Source organism: Anoplopoma fimbria, chromosome 1, assembly GCF_027596085.1.
Source record: "Anoplopoma fimbria isolate UVic2021 breed Golden Eagle Sablefish chromosome 1, Afim_UVic_2022, whole genome shotgun sequence".
NCBI classification, from domain to species: domain Eukaryota; kingdom Metazoa; phylum Chordata; class Actinopteri; order Perciformes; family Anoplopomatidae; genus Anoplopoma; species Anoplopoma fimbria.
This window is the reverse complement of record NC_072449.1, coordinates 10,881,424-10,902,097: the sequence shown is the minus strand read 5'-3', so window position 1 is coordinate 10,902,097 and position 20,674 is coordinate 10,881,424. Positions and strand designations below refer to the sequence as shown.

Here is a 20,674-nt window from a genome sequence, read left to right as displayed (position 1 = left end):
TTATCTTTATTATCCCCTTAAGGAAAATTGATTAAGAAACAGGTCAGCCAATCAGAGCCTTTGTGGGCGGGACTAAATCCGGTGACACTGCCAAGCTGTTCCAGAGTCAGACAGGTTGTGACATTTAAAATGTTTACAGTCGCTGTTGTTAGGAACTGCTCATAAATCGGCATGAAACCATCCATTACATAATTAGTGATCTCATCTCTTTTCCAATCCAAACAAATTTTACTTAGAAAATTTGCATGTTCATTGTAACAGCATAATCAATGTTTATTTGCATACTACCCACTTTGTAATGATACAAAGCTGGTTGAAATCGGCAAAGGATCCCTTTAAGAAAATAGATGACTGAGGTTGTTAAGCTTAAAAAACATATTCTCTCAGATTTTTGTCTTTAATTACTCAAATACGGCCACTCTTTTTAAGTTTGAAGTACAATCAATCAATCAATACAATAGGTAGATGTGCGAAACAGTAAAAAATGCTGGTTTAAAGTCTTCTTTTACTGCACACAATAAATAATGACACCTTAGAGACAAACTCCTTCACTGACTTCTTAGTTTCTCCAGTTTATGTTTACATTTTACAGCATGACACGTGCTTTTGTTGCGTTTGTCGTTTGTGTATTCTGTTTCTTTTGAAATCAGTAGACTGGCAGAAGAAAAATACACTCCGCATTCATCCAACAAACTTCAGAAACTTAACTTACTCAAGTGTTCTGTTTATTTTGGCAGATACTTTCAAGACACTGGAGAGGGTTTTTTTTGTTTGTTTTGCTATTGTTTCATGAGAGAGACAAAGAGAGAGAAAGAGAGGTAACTGTTTGGTGTGAAAAATGAGAGAGTGATTTACCAATTCCTGATGAGCCGAGGAAGAGGAATACGAGAGGATGCTCTTCGTCGTACCAACCATTCTCCTTCCTCCTGATGGCTACAGAAAGAAAAGGAGGGCCATTATTTCAGTCATTTGCATTTGTTGACTTTGCTTTTGCACCGAGTATTCTAAGTTTCACCCGTCTGAACCGCGTTGACCCGAGGGCGACGGGTATCCCAGAAACTATGATAAAAGAGCGAGAGAGCAGGGATGAGAAAAGGGTCAAGACATTTGGTGGAGAGGGGGGGGGAAGGAGACAGAAGAGAGAAAACAGAGCAAGAGAGCAAGATGAGAGACCTCCAGAAAAGCTAACCCACGCTGCCTCTCTCCCCCCCTCAGTCAGTGGGGCCATTAGCCAGCAGTAATTGTGTTAGCCTCCCTGGCGCGGCCATGGCGAAATCAGTTTAGCATGGATTGCAGCCTCACACACACACACACACACACACACACACACACACACACACACACACACACACACACACACACACACACACACACACACACACACACACACACACACACACACACACAGACACACACGCTCGCTTAAAGAGGGAGTGCCTACCCAACCCTGCCATCACCCCAGCAACCACACTCACACACATACACAAAGACGAGATGATGAGGTGGATCGGAGGGTAGTAAAGAGTGTATTTGGCCCGTGGTTTCAGCCGCGAGCACAAACTCATCCAAACCTAAAGCTGTTGAGAAGGCCGGGGCCAAGACCAGAGCCATAGACGAGCAGGGTTCTGCCAACAGGATCGAAGCAAACGGTGGCTTATTGGATGCTTTCAGCAAAATAAAAGCCCTGGGTTTGAATCCACTGGCAGGCCGAAGCCTTAATGTGGAGCGTTCTCGCTGTGTTGGTGTGGCTTTCCTCCATCAGTCCAAAGACGTACATTTTAGACGAACTGGAGACTCTAAATATCTCGTAGCTATGACTGTCATTGTTTGTTTTGTGTTAGCCTTGAGATAGACTGGCCCTCTGTTCACGGTGTCACCATGTGCCCCACCTTTAGGAGCTGAGAGGCCCCCGACCCCAAATCGATGAGCAGAGCATAAAAAAATGGGTGGATGTATACAGATTGTGTCATTCAGGTAAGTTGGCATTTCAATTGTTACAAAGCTGAAACAAACATGACCACAGTTCCCTTTAAGAGCTGCCACTTCACCTCAAGACCTCTCACCTGTACTGATGTTGGCAGATATGCTGGTATATCATAATCACAACTATTTCTTTACCACTCTGATTTATGTGTAACAAATAAATTAAGCTTTTCTTCATTTCACTTTGCTTCGTTTTTAGGTAATATACGATGATGGTACCTTTCACCTTGCTGCTTGGGGTGCTTCAGAGACAGTATCCTAATGGTTTTACACATAACCGTGTATCAGCTCCACTGGAAACACAACTTAAATGCTCTGCATGTTTTTCTTTAGATTTGGAATATTTTAAAAACAAAATATTCAACAGAATCATGCTGTTTCTACAATAACCACAGGACCCAAACCACATCAAACCAAAGGTCATTTTCATTAAACATAAATACTAGGAGCTGTTAAGTTAGGCATATTCAGAGCATTACTACAGCAGGAAATAACTGTTAATGTAGCATTAATGTAAGGAGGAGTAATATCTATCCCAGAAGAGAATGCCATGCTTTGCCCTGTTAGCGCCGTTAGCTGCAGGCCATCGACTCAGTTGTCGCCATGTTGAGAGCCGTGTTGAGGCAATAGATAAGCACTGAATTCCATAAATAGAAACTTTAATATAAGTATGCAATTATTAATTACAATTTCAGTGTTGGCCACTGTGAAACTGACACCTCAGGTCATAGTGTTTTAGCCTGATAAGGCCACAAAACATGCAAACACACACACACACTACGTCTGTCGTTTAGCTTCTACTTGACGACTTTACCTCTGGATTTGAAATTTAGGCAGTTAAAACATTGGTCCAGCACGTCTTTGACATCTTAAAACCCCTGTCTGTTTGATTGACAAGTGAGAACACAGCCTTGTAAAATCATCAACCCAAAAAGCACTGAAGGGTTGGCAGGCTTGTCCTTTATTTTTTATACACCTGCCATGTATTCTTCTCAACTTGTCTGTGCCTTTACAGTTTCTGGCCAACTTCCCCCAAAGAGGAACAAGTTCCCAGCAAAAATGTCTTATAGTTAGCAACACAGTTGGAGAAGACAGGCTTAAATAATGCACCAGAGAAATGTGGCTGGAGAACAATGTGGCCACCTTGATAAAGAGAACAAAAACTTCTGTTCAACTTCCTAAAACAGTCGAAGCTGCAGTGTTTATCCAGTCTAAGCATCTCGTACCAACATGTCTGCGTGTGATGCAGTGAAGCTAAAATACCTCGCGACAGACACCAGATCTGAGTGTTAAAGTGGCTACTAATAGCTGATAATCATAAAGAACAGATGCTTGGCAGGAGAAGATGAGGAGGGGCAGAATGAGGGAGGAAGAGAGATGACATGGTGGAGAGGGAGACAGCGGTAGGAGCGAAGATAAGGGGGAGGAAAGAGGAGGATGTGGAGGGAGATAAAGAGGGGAAAGAGAGAGGAGTGATGGAGATAAGGAGACAGAGAAACAAACGAGTGTGTCAGAGATGGACACAGAGATGAATAGTGACAAGAGGGGCTCCAAAGCTCCGTCTACTTTATCTACAGCTGTGTGAATGACAGCGTAACCTTCTGTTTGTGTTTTAGCTGATTGAGACCGACTTTGACAGAAGGGCACATTGACATTTCTCAGAGGACCCCGACGACAACAACAAGGAAAGGAAGGAGACACAAAACAAATGAAAGCTCTCTCTCTCTCTCTCTCTCTCACACACACACACACACACACACACACACACACACACACACACACACACACACACACACACACACACACACACACACACTCACAGAGCAGTGTGTATTGGGCAGGTCTGGTTGGCTCTAACATGATTACAGAGGGATGATTCTCCTCAATAACTCTTAGCCCTGAGAGCTAAACCTGGATCAATCTAACCTCCTTCCTGTGTGTGTGTGTGTGTGTGTGTGTGTGTGTGTGTGTGTGTGTGTGTGTGTGTGTGTGTGTGTGTGTGTGTGTGTGTAAGTAAGTGTATTTGTACTTGGTGTGCGGTTGTGTATCTTGCTGCAGGCCAGCTGTTCGTCATGAGGAGTTCGGGTGGAAGCAGCCGTTTTGGAGTCATGACAACACACCAAATGCAAAATATGAAAAAAAACAAACAAAGCTATTTTCTTTTCTCAAATTCTGCTCAGCAAAAAACATAACTGTAGATATAAAGACTAAATAAATATAGATATCTTGTGTTTTAATTGATTCAACATCAGCTATCTATATTTATATAATTTACTAATCAATGGCGGATAGATAGAAATTTAATCATCCACATCTAGGATATCTATGATTAATAGTTTTTGTAAGTAATTTATCAAGATAAATTGCCACAAATTCACTACTTCCTGCCTCTCAAATGTGATGATTTTTTGATATATGTAATGTTGACTAAATATTTTATTTATCAGTTTTCTAAATTGTAATGAGCCATTTTTCATGGCATTTTTGCTTTGAAGGAAATGTATGAAGAAAGTAAAAGTGCCGACATTTGACAAAGGTTTCTTTTCCCGGTTTCACCATATTTTATTCTAAGAACTCATGATGTGTAGTAAAATATATTATTGTATATGTGTTCCTTCTGCGATTACATAATCTGCTCATTTGCAGCTCTCTCTTCATCGGAACATTCTCATTTGTTGTCTCTTTATCTCCAGGATATGCCTTCCGCTCTGTCCTGGTCCATCTCCTCATCTCCAAATCTCTACTTCCCCTCCCAGAGTTCGGCTCATTCCTGCTCAGCTCATCTGTGCAGTAAACATGCAGAGCAGATAACGTGAGTTTTTGAAAATATCTTTGCAGATGGATCCTCTGTCTGCCTCTTTTAGGCATCCCACACATTTTCTTGCTTGCCTTCAGTGTGTGTGTGTGTGTGTGTGTGTGTGTGTGTGTGTGTGTGTGTGTGTGTGTGTGTGTGTGTGTGTGATATATTCACTGTAATACTTCTCAGAAATCAATAAGCTGTTCCTTTATCACCGTGGCGACGTCTTCTATGGCTTTCATGGCAATTTGCCTTGATAACAACAATCATTCATCACCTTGCCAAAGACTACAAGTCCCACGATTCCCTTTCTTTCATTGACTCCCATCAAAACCCCAGCTGACACTTAACGCTCAAATGGCATCACCATTTGTATTTGGCTTCATGGACATCTATAGTTTGTATTTTCAGAATTGTAGTTGTGTATATAATCCAAGTTGTTCTCCTGTTGGTTATAAACTCTGCAGTATTTGCTCTCACCAAAACATAACAGATTATAACATCTGCTTCTAGCTTTGGGAGTGGGTTGATTATATTCACAAATCTGTCTGAGATCATAAAAAAGAACACACAGCCCTGTCCTTCGCTGCAGAACCCTTTCTGAACACACACACACACACACACACACACACACACACACACACACACACACACACACACACACACACACACACACACACACACACACACACACACACACACACACACACACACACACACACACTCACTCTCACACTCTCTCTCTCTCTCTCATCTGCGGATCAATACATGGCCTCCATGGATGCCTGGTGTAATATCAGCTCTTTACTGTCTGCTGTGTTATTGTGCTCTAACTCATCCTCCCTCATCTTCTCTATGCATTACACTCGCTCTCTTTGTCTTTCTTTCAGTGCTCCGAGCTTTCTTCTTCCTAGCCATCTCCTCCCATCAGCTCTCCTCTCTCTTTTTTTTCGCCTCCCCTTGCCTCCATCAGTTTTACCCTACGTCTCATCGTTTTTTTCCCTTCAGGTCTCAATCACTTTGCCCTCCACCTGTCCATTCCCGACTCCGTCTTTTTAGGAAGCGAGATGGACGGCACAGCTCGAAGGAACGATGATGGAAAGATGCAGAAGGCGGAGGCCACAGAGTGGAAGAAGGAAAGGACGAAAGGGTGGGTGTGATGAAGATCGAGGGGTAAAGAGAGAGAGAGATGGAGATGGAGGGAGACACTGAGGAGAGAAAAAGGGTTGAGAGACAGAGTGGGGGGGGGCAAAAAGGGGGAGAGAAAAGAGAAGGAGGGGGGTCTGTAGTATGTCTCCTCTCTCTGTAATCGTGTTAACTGGCGGCTCCAAGCCTGGCCTCTTCGGCTGTCACACACACACAAACACACACACATGAGCACAGCACCTGTGTACTCCTGACAGACAGCTCATTCATCACAATTAACCAATTACAGCCTCCGCCGGTCTGTCTGAACCCGCCTACTGTGGGAGGGAGGGGAGGGAGGACAGCAACAGAGAGGAAAAGAAACATGCTGAAAAGAAATAAAGAAAGAAAAGCAGCGTGGAAACATGGCTTTGCATGTATTTATGTGTACTTAATATTGTGGTGTATCATTGTGTATTAGCTGCATATTTAATGTTCTGTGTGTGTGTGTGTGTGTGTGTGTGTGTGTGTGTGTGTGTGTTTACCTGAAGCCACGATATTGATGGCCCCCTCCTGTCCGATGATGTGCTCCTTCAGCCTCCTCTCCAGGGGGAACCTCCGCCTCTCCTCCGCCTCCCGCCGAGCCTGCACCTCCTGGAACTGGATGGAGGTAAAGAACACACAGAAAACAGACGAGACAGTTAATGAATCAGGAAGAGAAGGAAGACATGTAAACAATCAAAGGGACATTGACGAGTTTGCAAGTCTGCCCCCCCGTTTACTCCTCTTTCTCATTCTCTTTTCGTCATCACCACTCCTAACAACTTCACAGCGTAAGAGTGAATGGCCAAACATGCAAACATAAGATTGCTGTGCAAAGCTATGAAGAAGAAAATAATAAAGTAGAAATAATGAGGCGGTTTCACCCTTTTTCTCTACAAAAGGGTCTTGGTGTTTTTCAGTCTCTCTACTACTCCCTCCCTCCAACTTCCTCCTCTTTAACACACTCCACCTCTCTATCTGTCTTTGCCTTCATTTCCCTGACACACATTTCCTCTTTTCTGCTGATTTGATCTCTTTTCCAACCTCACTTTCTTTCCACGTTTTATTTTTTTTCAGTTTCTCTCCCTCTGTCTTTCTTGCGGCCGCCCCATGACTCATTCATCCTCTCCTCTTTGTCCTCTCAGACTCCAGGTTTTCGCCCTGCAGTGGAGGCGGGCTGTTTATTCTCCCTCTCCATCTTGCTTAGCTCCGGCCTGCTGTCAAGCTGGTAGATAACTACGGGTAACTCAAGTTTTATTTAAGAAAACAGCTGATCCAAACCTCCACTACTATAAGCCTGTGAAACACCAAGAGATAAGCAGTGAGGAGTCCCTGAACTCATCAGTTAAAACTTAACCGAGCCTCAAGATCACCCTCAGTTCCTAATTTAAATCACATTTTACCAATTGAAAAAAAAAAAGAACTATCCAAGAAAATCCAACACAAAGAAGAACTGATTTCTTTAACAGTTTACTGATAGCATTCTTAGTGCATTTTTGATTATTTTAATGCCTTTACATGCGCAAAAAGTACTGAATCACGGTGATCTACTGATATGTATATTAGGGTATGGATAAATACATTATTTTAAACCAAATATCTGGATATCAATAATGTGCAATAATTTGGAGATGAAAATACTCATACGATATTTAAAAACATTAGACTGCTGCAGGTTTGTGCGTTATATCTAGTCCCATGTAACGATTTAAATATAAGGTTGACATATAATCCAACTTTTCTTCAGCATGTTTTTAACCCCAGTTAACCTCTACCAGCTTTCACCTCTCTCACTCTCAATAGCACCTGTCAGTCAGTCAGCAGACTGACACAGACCTCCTGAGGAGAGTGTGTCTGTGTGCATGAAGGCAACTAAATGACACAGATGTCTACTGAGTGAATAGCGCTGAGTCATTCACACGCAGGCCACAGCAAACCACTACAGTATTTATGCATTTGTGTGCGTGGAAAACTAATGATGTACTACTTGCTTGCTCATTCGAAGATCTAAATGAACAGTTTGCGTCTGTATGAGTGCGTCATACCTTCCCCTCAAACTCCTGCAGCACTGTGCCCACTTCTCCCTCTTTAGCATAGGCCCGTGCTGTGTGTCCCAAACCGTTGGTCTGCAGGGGGTTGGCACCTGTATGCAAGCATGCAACAAACACACACAAACACGAAAACATCCTACATTAGAAAAAAATCATTGTAGCTACTAAAGAAAAGTGGTTTGAAACTTAAACAGAATGACAAAAAATATTTCCTTTTTAGATAAAATGTCCTGTATCTTTTTTAGCTGCAAAGTGCTAAAAGAACATGCGCACACCACCTCAGCAGGAGGGTCAACACGTCGATGGAGAGTGTGAGGTTAGGGTTAGAGGTCACGTGGGTTCAGGGGTCACTGAAGACTAACTGCAGTGAAGCAGGAGCGCGATGCAATGACACTGTAGGGGGTTTCATATCTGCAACGCGTGCCAATAACGCATCCTTTGACCCCTACACCCGCACACCACCACCCTGGATTATTATGCAATCCATACACTCTGCAGGTTGTTGCAGGTTGGGGGGCCATAGAGGCACACAAACACACACTTTCCACAGCCGGAGGGGTCAAACGGAGGAAATGCTTTTGTTAAACAGATCTTTAAGGCGCCAGGGTATAAAATGAGGAAGAGACATATATTGTCACAGCACGTGTGAAGTGTGCCGTGACTTGTCAGAGAGGATGGTTAGCAGTGCCTTCTGCCCTGACCTGCACCACACGTGACTCTACATGAACAAGTGAATGTTTCCATCGTATCAGCTACGCCAAAGGTAACATTTAAATGCAATAAATAATGGAAATACATTTTTTTTTTTGTTGCAAAATCAGCTACACATTTGAAAATAACATACACACACATAAAAGTGTGAAGCTGAGGTAAAGAGTAGATTCTCGACAGCCAACACATGCCCACTTCCAGGCCATTGCCTCAAACCTAGAGACTTTTCTCCTAGCGACCAAAATGCATCCATAGCACAAACTATGAAAAACTCTCATGTACTGAAACTGGAGTGCATCTTTGTTTTATGAACAGAAGGTTTAGATGTCACACTCGGTGAACAAGGGGAGCTTTTTGGAGTCTTGCAACATAACAAATGTAAACAATAAAAGGGGAATCAAAGACGCTCTGGTTCCTGAGTATAATAAAATATAGCATTTAAACGCCCCATTATATCCTCTCTCTCTCATCCTCTGGATAAATCATTTTAAAGAGACGGAATGTCCAACCGACTCTTTTTTACGTTGTCGGACCAAATATCAATTAAACATCTAGTGCCCTCCTCTCGCTGTGTGCCACTGTGGCTCATTTTGTTTCACTGCGTTTCTTTTCCTTTTTCCGGACTTCCTGTAGTTTTCACGCTAAAAGTGAACTGAACCATGGTTCAATTGGATCTGGACCAACAAAAACGTCTGTTTGGTCTCAGGGACATCAAATAATATGGGTGTGAAAGCTCCTTGAGACACTACTGAGAGGAACTCACAATGTGTCACTTTAACTATAGTTGGCAGGGAACACACACGTTGAAGATTAAAATAAATCACTGATATTTTTGACAATACTTGAAGATATATTAAATTTGGGTCATCATTTAAAAGTATATTATGGCCTCCACTGTGTCCTTTAAGCTGATGAGGTCAGATATTTATACCAAATCTGAAAGTGATGCATAAAACCACATTAATGGCCACTGTGATCGTTCAGGATGTTGAATGCTGCATTGAAAACCAGATGACCCATCGGAACATTTTCTGAGTGAGCTACAGACAGGAGGAACTGTAACAGAGTATGTAATCATTACAGGTGCTGGACGATCCTTTTGCTCTGAGCACCGACCGCAGAGACTAATAATCACCGTGATGATTATCGATAAAACCCTAAATTCTGTGACCTGCTCTCGAAGCTATCGATCCTGACAACTACACAACACTACACCTCCACCCACAAAAACATGAGGGAGGAAAGCAATAAAGTACCCCCCCACACCCACCCTACACACACGCACACACACAGACACTGGACATAATAAATAGCATCATTTAGGGCTTTAATATCAGGCCAACCCTCTGGGCCATAACACTTTATAACAGGATCAACACTAACAGACACACACACACACACACACACACACACACACAGCTGAACATTCACATGCAAGCACACACACACACACACACACACACACACACACACACACACACACACTCTTGCGCATACACAGGATCCCTTCATTAGGAGTGCTTTAGTTATGCCTATTAGGAGTCCCTCCTCTTTCCTATTTCCTCCTCCCTCTCTTTCACTGCAGCTGGTGGGAGAGAGCCCTGCTGGTCTGTCTTTGTGTGTGTGTGTGTGTGTGTGTGTGTGTGTGTGTGTGTGTGTGTGTGTGTGTGTGTGTGTGTGTGTGTGTGTGTGTGTGTGTGTGTGTGTGTGTGTGTCTCTCTTCTGGCCTCATACCACCTACGGAGCCGTCCATTACCGAGCGCCTGTGGCCATGGGGCCTGATGTGGAGCCTGGGGAGGAGCTAGAGAGCCTCCGCAGGTAGGGCGAGGGAGTGTGGGGCGAGGAGAGGCCCGGGGCTGGGCCTGGAGACTGTGATGGATGGAGATGTGAGTCCAGGGCCGGCTAAGGCCAAAAGAGCAAACCGGCGGCTGGTAGAGTAACATGGACGCACACAAACACAAGGGAAATAACAAAGTATGGGATACACGCACCGGGCACATACATGAAGGGAAGATGACGCTCAATCAGAGGACTCACACACACACTCACACTCACACACACACACACACACACACACACACACACACACACACACACACACACACACACACACACACAAACCCAAATCCACACAGATGTCCTGAAGCTGTGGAAGTTCTTTTTTTTTTGTGATGATGTAAAAAAAGATTGATTGGAGGCGACAAAGAGGAATTGGATTAAAGAAAAAAAAAAACGGTACAAGTGACACAAGCTTTGTCAATAATAATCAAATGCATAAAAGATGTGTATAAAACCCTTTAATTACTCTGCCATTCACACAGAGTCACACATGCACATGGACAGCAATGTGTTGGTGATTGACAGTGTGTGAGCTCGTGATTGTTATTGGCTGTGATGGTGGCGCCAAACCAGCAACGACCCAGTCGGGGCGAGTAAAAAGAAACAGCCCATCTTTAATCTGATTGACTTAAAACAAATGTCTCTGCTTTTTGTGAAATTTCTTACCTTTTTAATTCAAAAATGCGTCTGCGGAACATTTGATCGAGTTAGACGAAGTGATTTGTTTAAGAGTACAGAGTGCTTACTGACGCAGGAGTGAGACGGGAGAGACGGGCAGACAGAGCTTTGGATGCACCATCCATCATAAACATAAACAAGACATTAATACTAGCTTGTGTGTGTGTGTGTGTGTGTGTGTGTGTCATAGTGATGGAGGTTTGGGTGTTTGATCCTAAAAAATGTTTTTTAGATTAAAACGAATCAGCCAAAAACGCAACATCTACAAATGTGCGTGTGCAAACTTAAACATATCAAAAGGGTAAAAGCATACATGAATATATGAATATTTGAATTCATAGGATGGAAAAAAAGCCAGCACAAAGACATGTACATACATATATACACACTCACAAAAGACACACACATCCTGTGATTGTGGAGTTACCCCAAGGGCACGTTCTGTGTGGAGGTCACAGTTCAACTAGGACTAGCTTGTTTAAGAGCTGCTCGCCTGGAAACTGAGGGGGGTATTCTGCCCCGAGGGTCTATGAGTGTGTGTGTGTGTGTGTGTGTGTGTGTGTGTGTGTGTGTGTGTGTGTGTGTGTGTGTGTGTGTGTGTGTGTGTGTGTGTGTGTGTGTGTGTGTGTGTGTGTGTGTGTGTGTGTGTGTGTGTGTGTGTGTGTGTGTGTGGAGCTGAGTCAACGACAGGTGCGAGTGTAATGGGGGTGAATGGAGAGGGGGTATGAACGAGTGATCAATTTCAAATGAGCTTTGTAATACTGTTTATATTACTCGGGGGGTGGAGGCGATAAGATGATGATACATGGAAAGCTTTTTAAAGCTGAAGGCAGAATGAGAACCATTTAGTTTGGATAGCAAAGATTAAGGTAAGGAGTCTGGCATGTGTCCTTATGAAACGGGTCCTTTCCTCATTTGTTTCCTCTAATTAATAAATCACACCCTAGAATTAGAGATTTTTGGGCATTAATTGGCAATACAGAAACAATCTTATCCTTATAAATCAGAATGTCAGACCATATGAAAGCCAAGTGGACATTCTCTCAGAGGAGTGGCAAACCACAAAAAAAAGAAATGTTTTACCAGAAATTTTAAATGCTACGAAATCTGTTCAGGAGGAAATGGGCGGGGGGAATTTTACTTATATCCGTAAAAGCTAAAAGAATGTATAAGTGTAAATAAAAACATTCTGCCTTGGCCTATAAGGACAAACTTCACCAAATATCAATGAAACTTGAAAACAAAACCTAAACCAGCTAAGTAACTTGATTGAGCACTATCCAGCCCAACAACAGATGAAGATATTGTGTTAAACCACTGGGACATTTACCTACCGGTGAATAATATAACTGAGTTCTGTCACTTTGTTTAAGCTTAAGACTGATAGCAGGTAGCATAACTGATAGCAGTGTTCTCTCATTAGGGAGCATGTTAATCTAAGCAGGTGGTGCAAAGATCCTCCATCCTCTTCATCCTTTTGTCCGAGGATGGAGCACCTCGATACTATACAATTAAATCTGAAACATGAATGTGAGCTAAAGGAAAGTGAAAAACACAGATCCTAAAAAAAGAGGGGATTTTTTTGGTCCTTCGTTAGAGATTTAACTCATACAGTCATGATGTACAACTGCAGACTACGTGTAGATATCTAGACCCTCAGAGGTCCCTTGTGGACTCTTAAAGTGGGGTTAGGGGTGGTTGGGGTGTAACGTACCGGCCTCCAGCAGCATGCGGACGGTGCGTGGGTCGTCAGCCAGCGTGGCGTAGTGGAGCGCTGTGCAACCACGGAAACCGGCCCTGCTGCTCAGCCTGCTGCTGAACTCATCCTCTCTGGACACAAGAACTGTAGAGAGATACACGGGGAGACAAGAAAGATTAGAAGAGAGGAACAGGCCTTGGTTTACAGAAGAAAAAAAAAAAGCTTGCTGGGGTTACTTAATTTCAGATTCGAGCGTGTGCCTTGAACAAGAAACATAGACAAAAGAGACAAAGCCCTCAAAGAGGGGAATAGGAAAGGCACAACTCCAATCTGATATACAACCAGTAAACTTTTATGGAGCTGAAGAGATGATGAATCAACAAAGGACTTTGACTAGAATTGTTTGAGTCTTTGGATCTGGAATAACTTTCTTTAATCTACTTACAGTCGATGTTAAGGCCACGGATATCGTTTCAATGTTAACACTGCCGACTACAAAATTGTCTTTCCTGTTTCCAGCTTCGGAGGAGTTGTTCATTTTCACAGATTTAAGGCTCAACTGTCCGACGTGATAGGAATAATGTGCGTTGTGCGTTAGGGTCTCCTTTGCTCGGCTCCTTACTAATAATAGAGATAGTCTATCATTCTCTCCTTACTTCTCTGTTTTTCATAAGAGCACTCATCTCGTGCCACTCCTCTATCATCCATTTTTATTTTTTCCGCCTCCTTCCTCTCCTCCTCTGAATCCATCAATTCTTTTCATCACTTGCACCATCTTCCTCCCTCCTCCCCCACTGCCTCTATCCCAATAACTTTGTCTCATCCATTTCCTGACTTCCTCGCCTCTCCCTCCCTCCCTCATCATCCCACCCATTTCCTCCAATCCCCTCCCTCCCTCCCTCCCTCCCAACATCCACATCTTCTTCCTTCCCCTCCATCTTTAACCTCCCCCTCACTCCATCCGTCGCTGCTATCTACCTTCTTTCCTTCCCCTCGTTTTCTTTTTACTGCCTTCCTCCCTTCATTTTTCCTTCCTTCATCAGTCTTACCCTTCCTCCATCCATCCCACTCTTTTCCTCCATCTCTCCGACCATCTCTCTCTGCAGTGTCTCGTGTGTGTGTGTGTGTGTGTGTGTGTGTGTGTGTGTGTGTGTGTGTGTGTGTGTGTGTGTGAGAGAGAGAGAGAGAGAGGGGGAGACAGGGCGGGATAATCATAGCTAACCCAATAAAGCGTCGCACAGGCCCCCTAGCCCATCCATCAGCGTGCGTCTGGGAAACGCTTCCCCACGCTACACCGGCCCCACGTGGACCCAAACCTGACAACCATATAAATGTCTGCAATATACATATCCCATATAAATATGTCTGCAGAAACCCAACACAGACTGGGGGGGTATAGTGTGTGTGTGTGTGTGTGTGTGTGTGTGTGTGTGTGTGTGTGTGTGTGTGTGTGTGTGTGTGTGTGTGTGTGTGTGTGTGTGTGTGTGTGTGTGTGTGTGTGTGTGTGTGTGTGTGTGTGTGTGTGTCTTGTCTGCGCAGCTCAGAAGAAAAACAAATAAAACACACACTACTTGTCACAGAACATATAAAACAAATAACACGGAAGAAATGAAAACATGTACATATATGCAAATCTTTATGCAAATGGTAATGTCTCATAATATCTGGTTCAACACTTAGGATTCATATGTGTAATATAGCAACCACACGCACACACAAACATGTGCGTGATGGATGCACACAGAGTCAGTGGGTTTTTTTTATTGTTTTTTCCCTCTTTTACCTTCCAGTGAGTGGATGCCTTTCTCTCGTGAGGTGTCGTAAACGTTGTTGAAGTGATCGCCGGTGTTCGGGTCGGCGCCGGCTTCCAGCAGAACCTTCACCACGCTGGTAATAACAATAAGAGACACACGTTTAAATACACGTAATCATCAGGCCAAGAACTTGTAATAAATAAACGCCCACGTGCACACAGACCACGCCTAACAGCAGTAATAATTCTTATTTACAGCCAGCACTGCTTAAATATATAATCAAGTCTATGAGTCTGCAATAAAGGATACAATCTCCAAAATATGTACATTTATTTTGTTATATCAACATATATCATGATGTAGCAAATGTTCTGGGAAGTCAATTAAGAAATGTTTTTCACATGAAGTATCTAAGAGGGTCCAGTGAATTAAAAACAAAAAAGGTTCTTCATCACATTTATGCAAAAATGTTGTAAATCCGATATCTTCATAAAGCAGCTTTCTTATTTACACACAATGGCCTGATACAACCAAATGTATTAAAGAGATACCCACCTCGTTATAATATGTATGTATTGTCAAATTGCTCAATCCTAATTAGGCCCAACTGTTTCCTAAAAACGAGTATGTGTCACAGTACCTAAATATATATATCAGGTCACAGGGAATAGGATGCAGACTGGATTAAAAACTGGGACGAGACTTGCTTCCTGCGTCAAACATAACCTTGACCGTTTAACAAAGTTTCTCCCATCTTCACAGCTTGAAAACTTACATGCTAGATGCAGATATATATCATTATATTTAGAAAATCAACAAATATCAAATTTTTCAGTTGAGCACGGCTCTTCCACCTGATTCACTTCCACTTCTAGTTCTTCCCGTTACGGTGGATACACTCCAATGGGTGCTCTCCTCCTTCACTACACAGTAGTCTGCTTTGTAACATGTACATATGTGTACATTGAAGGGGGCAAGGGTCGGGCCTGTTTCCGGCGCCGTTTTGGGGGGGTCTGTGTGTTTGGAGCGTACCACCCTTCATTGGAGCGTACAGCCTTATAGAACAAACACGAGTACCTCGGCAACACCACTCACTGTGACCCAACGGACATTCCAGGTACCGTCTCTCCGTCTACAGAACACACTCGCTTTGCATTTGCCACCGTGAACGTGTGTCATGGCTTTGACTTTGAGACAGACAAAAAATATATAATAGTCCGCTAGTCTCTGCTTGCGAAAGCAGGAAACGGGGGCGATGGCCGAAACATGAACCCTGCCAGTACGCTGCCGGCTGCCATTAAACCTGTGACTATGTAATGCAGCCTGGGGGGGGAGTGATGGATCATCTCCGGCTAAATGGTTATGGCAGGAGGCCTGAGAGGGTTTAAATGGAGCAAAATGATTATTCATAGCAGGATGAGGTGGACTTCTTTTTTAGCGATAACCACACTTGACCACGTAACAGGCTGCAGCTTCCCTTTAGGGGCACACGGTCAAATCTAAAAGGTGAGGTGTGAAATTAAAGTCGAAGCAACAAACAGTAAAATACTGGGTTTAAAAGAAAATCTGAAGATATTCTAACAGGACAAACATTTATTAAACACATAAACATTTGACAGCAGACGGAGGCAGTTTAAATAAATATTTGAAGCCTGTATAAATAAATGCAACCAACGTTTGATTTTTACTAAAAATTATTCAGTATTTTCTTCCGAGAATAACTTCACTATTAAATATTTATCAGAAAATAGTGAAAAATGCCTTTTGTAAAATCTCAGAGCCTGAGGGGCGTTTTATTCAAATCACCCAACAGTGTTAACCCAAAGATACTAAATCTACTATTATATTTGATAAAGAAAAGCATCACATCTTCACATTTGAGAAACTGGAACCAGCAAAAGTCAGGCATTTATTGTTTGAAAACTACTGAAATTGTCAACTGATGATCAAACTAGTCGGTGACTTTGGGGTACCAGTATAGTCTCAAAAATCAAGGTACAGAGTACCACCCAAACACCTGACACCAGTATATCAGAACAACAAAAAACGAATACGAATGAGACAAAATCTTCCATCATCACCACGATAATAATTCAAACCTGAGCAGACTTTGGTAGTTTGCGTCATCACCGCAGAACAGGCTTGTTCCTGTGGGAGAGCGAGGCTGAGAACGGCCCGGCCAGGTCTTTGTGTCTGACCTTGCTAAAGGGGGTATAAAGGACTATCAGGGGGTCCCCCTTTGTTACTGTATCACTGTGGTAGGGGGGTGACCCACAGAGGGCTCTCCTCTCACCCTTGCAAGCACTTCTACAAACACCTCGATGCATCCTCCGAGACACACACACACACACACACAAACTCAAGCTACGGCCGGTCACACGAGGCTGCGCAGGACTGTGTGAAGAAATGAGACGGCCTGAAAAAGGGTTAATGGCATCAGGAAGGTAAACAAGAAGGGGATAAAGAGGAGAAAACTTCAGGGAGGAGGAGGAGGAGGAGGAGGAGTGGGTGAAAGGAGGGAAGTGGCACTAAAAAAAAGATGAAAGAGGGAGATTTAATTATACAGGATAGTGCTAAAACTAATGAGCTTTTGAAAAACGGTTGATAGTTTGACTAATCAACTGATGATTGAGTGGCTAACTTTATTTGGGACATTTGGGAGGAGAGTTGCAGCACTAATTTGGGGCCAAACTGAAGGCATGCAGAGGTTAATTAGGTTAAACTCACATTGTAAAGGAGTGGGCCAAAGTTAAGATTTTCAGACTTTGTAATACAGTCTTATAAGTACCGAAACAACGTGATCTGTAAATTACTAAATTATTTTACTTTCGCAGCTAAACTGAGACGAAATGTGCGTCAGTAAAATGAGGAGGCGTTTGTCTGGCTGCTGACTGAACACACTTATCGCCAACTTTTTTTTTGCCCGTCTTGTGTCCACTGTCTTGACCATGGACCATTGGCATTTTTCCTCAAGTCCTCTCGTTCCCTTACCTCATGCTTTTACGCCTTTGTTGATGTTTTTGTTTTTTTGCAAATAATATTCATGTAATAATGTGATAAGAGTTTCCTCTAAGAAGCAAAGCATCAGCCCTTGATCTGAGAGGCGGTCAGCCATCTTGCTTGAGAACACTCTAACAGATTCATGAAACAGTTAAAGGACGTTCTCCCTGCTGTAGCAGCCACCCATCTCCTGTATCGAAAGCTTGAAATAATTAATAATGACCACAACGCGACGCTGAGGCGGGTAGACTTAACCCTCCAGCTCGTGCCGAGGTTGGCCAGCAGGTGACGGGTGTTACTGCTTGTGTCTGGTGTTAGTTTCCCACCCTGCCCCGGAGGGAAGACAGGAAATGGACACTTCCGTCTGTCCTGTGCTTTAACAGACACCTGAGCCGAACTGACCATCCATGTCTCTGACCACCTGGCCCAGACGCTGGACCTCACTTGACCTCCTCTCACCTGGTGAACACCTGGGGTCAGATAGGTGCCAGGAAGAGAGTTTTTACAGCCAAATAACCTGAATGGAATTTTGTTAAGATGCGTTTTCTTCCAAGTATTTTCTTTATACATTTATTTTCTTCCAATGAAGCCCTCCTCTGTTTCTCTACCTGAGGTTTCTTCCATTTTTTCCCTGATTAAGGTTTTTATGGGTTTTTCCTCATCAGAATCAAGGGTCTGAGGACAGAGGACATTTGTGAATTTTAATATAATTGACCTGACGTTGCCATGTTTTCCTGTGGATATATACTGAACGCGGTGCCCATCATGGTGTACGGTCATCAGGTGTACAATTCAACATTATTATAAGTGCATGTCTACGGCTCAAAGTGTGAAAAGTAGTGAACAAGAACAATAACAGAATAAGCTAATAATTTGAAAATAATTTAAAAAAAGACAGATGCTCCTTTGAATTGTGTAGGGTTTCTAATTATTAAATTCAACCCATTTAAACCCTGTCACTAATTTGCGTTAAATTAAAGTCCAAATCCAACTCTCCACATCTATTACTCTAAAATTAACGATTCCATCAAAAATGGAAGTTATGATTATTTATTTCCAGCTGTTTCCTCATGAAAATGACTGCTTTGTAGAAAACTTAAGCAGTGTACAGTACTCTTGTTGGAAATAATTGCATAAAGACCCATTAATGTGGTTTTAATGTGGCACAGGTTAGAATACCCTTCAAGTATTTCTTTATGTATATAATCAGTGCCCACCTGAGGGGATATTGTTTTAGTGTACTGAGAAAGATACACATAAGACATGATGATTAACTGACTGTCTCTGAACCAGGCTGCTTACCATCACAGTCATCGTAGTATCGTGACCAAATATAATTTCACTCGGAGCTCTCTCCGAATTTTCACCACTATTCAATCCAGCTAATCCCGGTCCCAGACCCATAATCCCACTCCACATCACTCTCTCTCTCTTTCTCCACATCAAAACTATTCTCTTCTTCCCCAACGAGCCACTCATCCTCTCGTTCCATCACCCCTCCGCTTTCCACCCCCCACCTCCCCTCCCTCCCTGCCGCGGAGAGTCACTCGGGCCGACAGGTCGGAACGGTCAACAGGCGTTTCACCCGGCTGAGCGCTCATTGTGCACGTGAATGCGGCGAGGGAGGGACAGAGGGAGAGAAAGAGAGATGGAGATGGGTATTGTGTGTTAAAGAGTGCAAATAGTGGGCCGGGCCCTGCGCCTCCCCGATTTAGCCCCACATCAAAGCTAAGCAAACACACGCCTCCTCCTCCTCCCCACCGCCCCCGATGTCTCACCCTTTAATTCTTACACACACCCCTCTACTCCACCTCTGGTTCTCTCGCACAGCCGCACCTCGACCTCTGAACAGCAGAGAGGCTGCTGGGTGGACGCTTCACCTACAAACAGTCAGGTGAAACTGCTACAAACAGTGAAACACAGTTATCCCTCCTGGGCCAGGAAAATATAAATACAGTGTGAGGGAGGAGGGGGGGGGGTTATTCTACAATAAGATCCATGCTGACGTTCTAGCTACGGGCTAGACCTTGTCCGTGAGTAATGCTCCCTGTGTTTTCACTTAACGGCTGCAAATAAAGTTGTGTGTGACTGAGTAATAGGCAGTTGGCCTGTAAGATATTTGGTATAAACTCCCCCTGTCTGCGTGCGTGCGTTCACACAAGCATCCTCTCTTGTGTGTGTGCGTGTGAGTGTGTTTGTGAGACATGCGTGACTGATGTGTGTGAACCGATGTTCTGTCTTCCCTGCAGCAGTGACGGCTCACTGGGGGGTTTGAAGACGGGATTAAACACAGAGGAGTGTCACTGCCTCGCTGAGTTATAGCACTCATAACACATACACACACACAAGACAGTGCAGTGACACACACACACACACACACACACACACACACACACACACACAGTGAATATAGTCTCAAGACCAAATTTGTATCCAAAACACCATTACATACATTAATATGTTTCGTGCCAACAATCACTCGGCACACGTGTAAATATAAAGACGTGCCACAAAGTGACATAATCAAAGCATATTATCGTATTTGTCTCTGAGAATGAGTTACAGAACAGACAATGAGTAAAAAGGAGAGCAACAAACATTACTTTCATTAACAATTAATTTTTACAGTTGATTGATTACCATCTACAAAAATTGCAAACAAAGTTCATCAAAATGTCCGGGTTCCCATTGTGACGTCTAGAAATAACTTATTTTAGATGATCCAATGTAAAAGCATGTAGAAGCAGAAGATTCTCACATTTGAGGAAGCGGAACCAGCAAGCGTTTGGCTTTTTTTTTTATTGATTAATGACCTCAATCTACAATCAACTAATCAATTAAGTGCCAAAACTCTTAAATAACTCCATAGAAATATTTAAGTTTCAGAACACATGAATGTAAAATACGTAAAATAAACCATCTAAACTGTGAAATGATTACAAAGTATACGTTCCAATCCAGAAACAGACTCTAATTAAGAAAAATCATAGTTCTA

At 43.1% G+C, this 20,674-nt stretch overlaps 1 protein-coding gene across 1 annotated transcript in view; it reads right to left on the bottom strand.

Moving 5' to 3' along the window:
* Nucleotides 1-20,674, bottom strand: part of clpb (ClpB family mitochondrial disaggregase) — a 33,340-nt gene that overhangs the window by 7,251 nt on the left and 5,415 nt on the right. The window contains exons 4-8 of the mRNA XM_054596775.1: nucleotides 14,709-14,812; nucleotides 12,941-13,069; nucleotides 7,993-8,090; nucleotides 6,451-6,565; nucleotides 856-933 (exon numbers count right to left, since the gene is read on the bottom strand). Coding sequence (XP_054452750.1) covers nucleotides 856-933; nucleotides 6,451-6,565; nucleotides 7,993-8,090; nucleotides 12,941-13,069; nucleotides 14,709-14,812 — 524 coding nt within the window. The remainder of the gene's footprint in view (nucleotides 1-855; nucleotides 934-6,450; nucleotides 6,566-7,992; nucleotides 8,091-12,940; nucleotides 13,070-14,708; nucleotides 14,813-20,674) is intronic.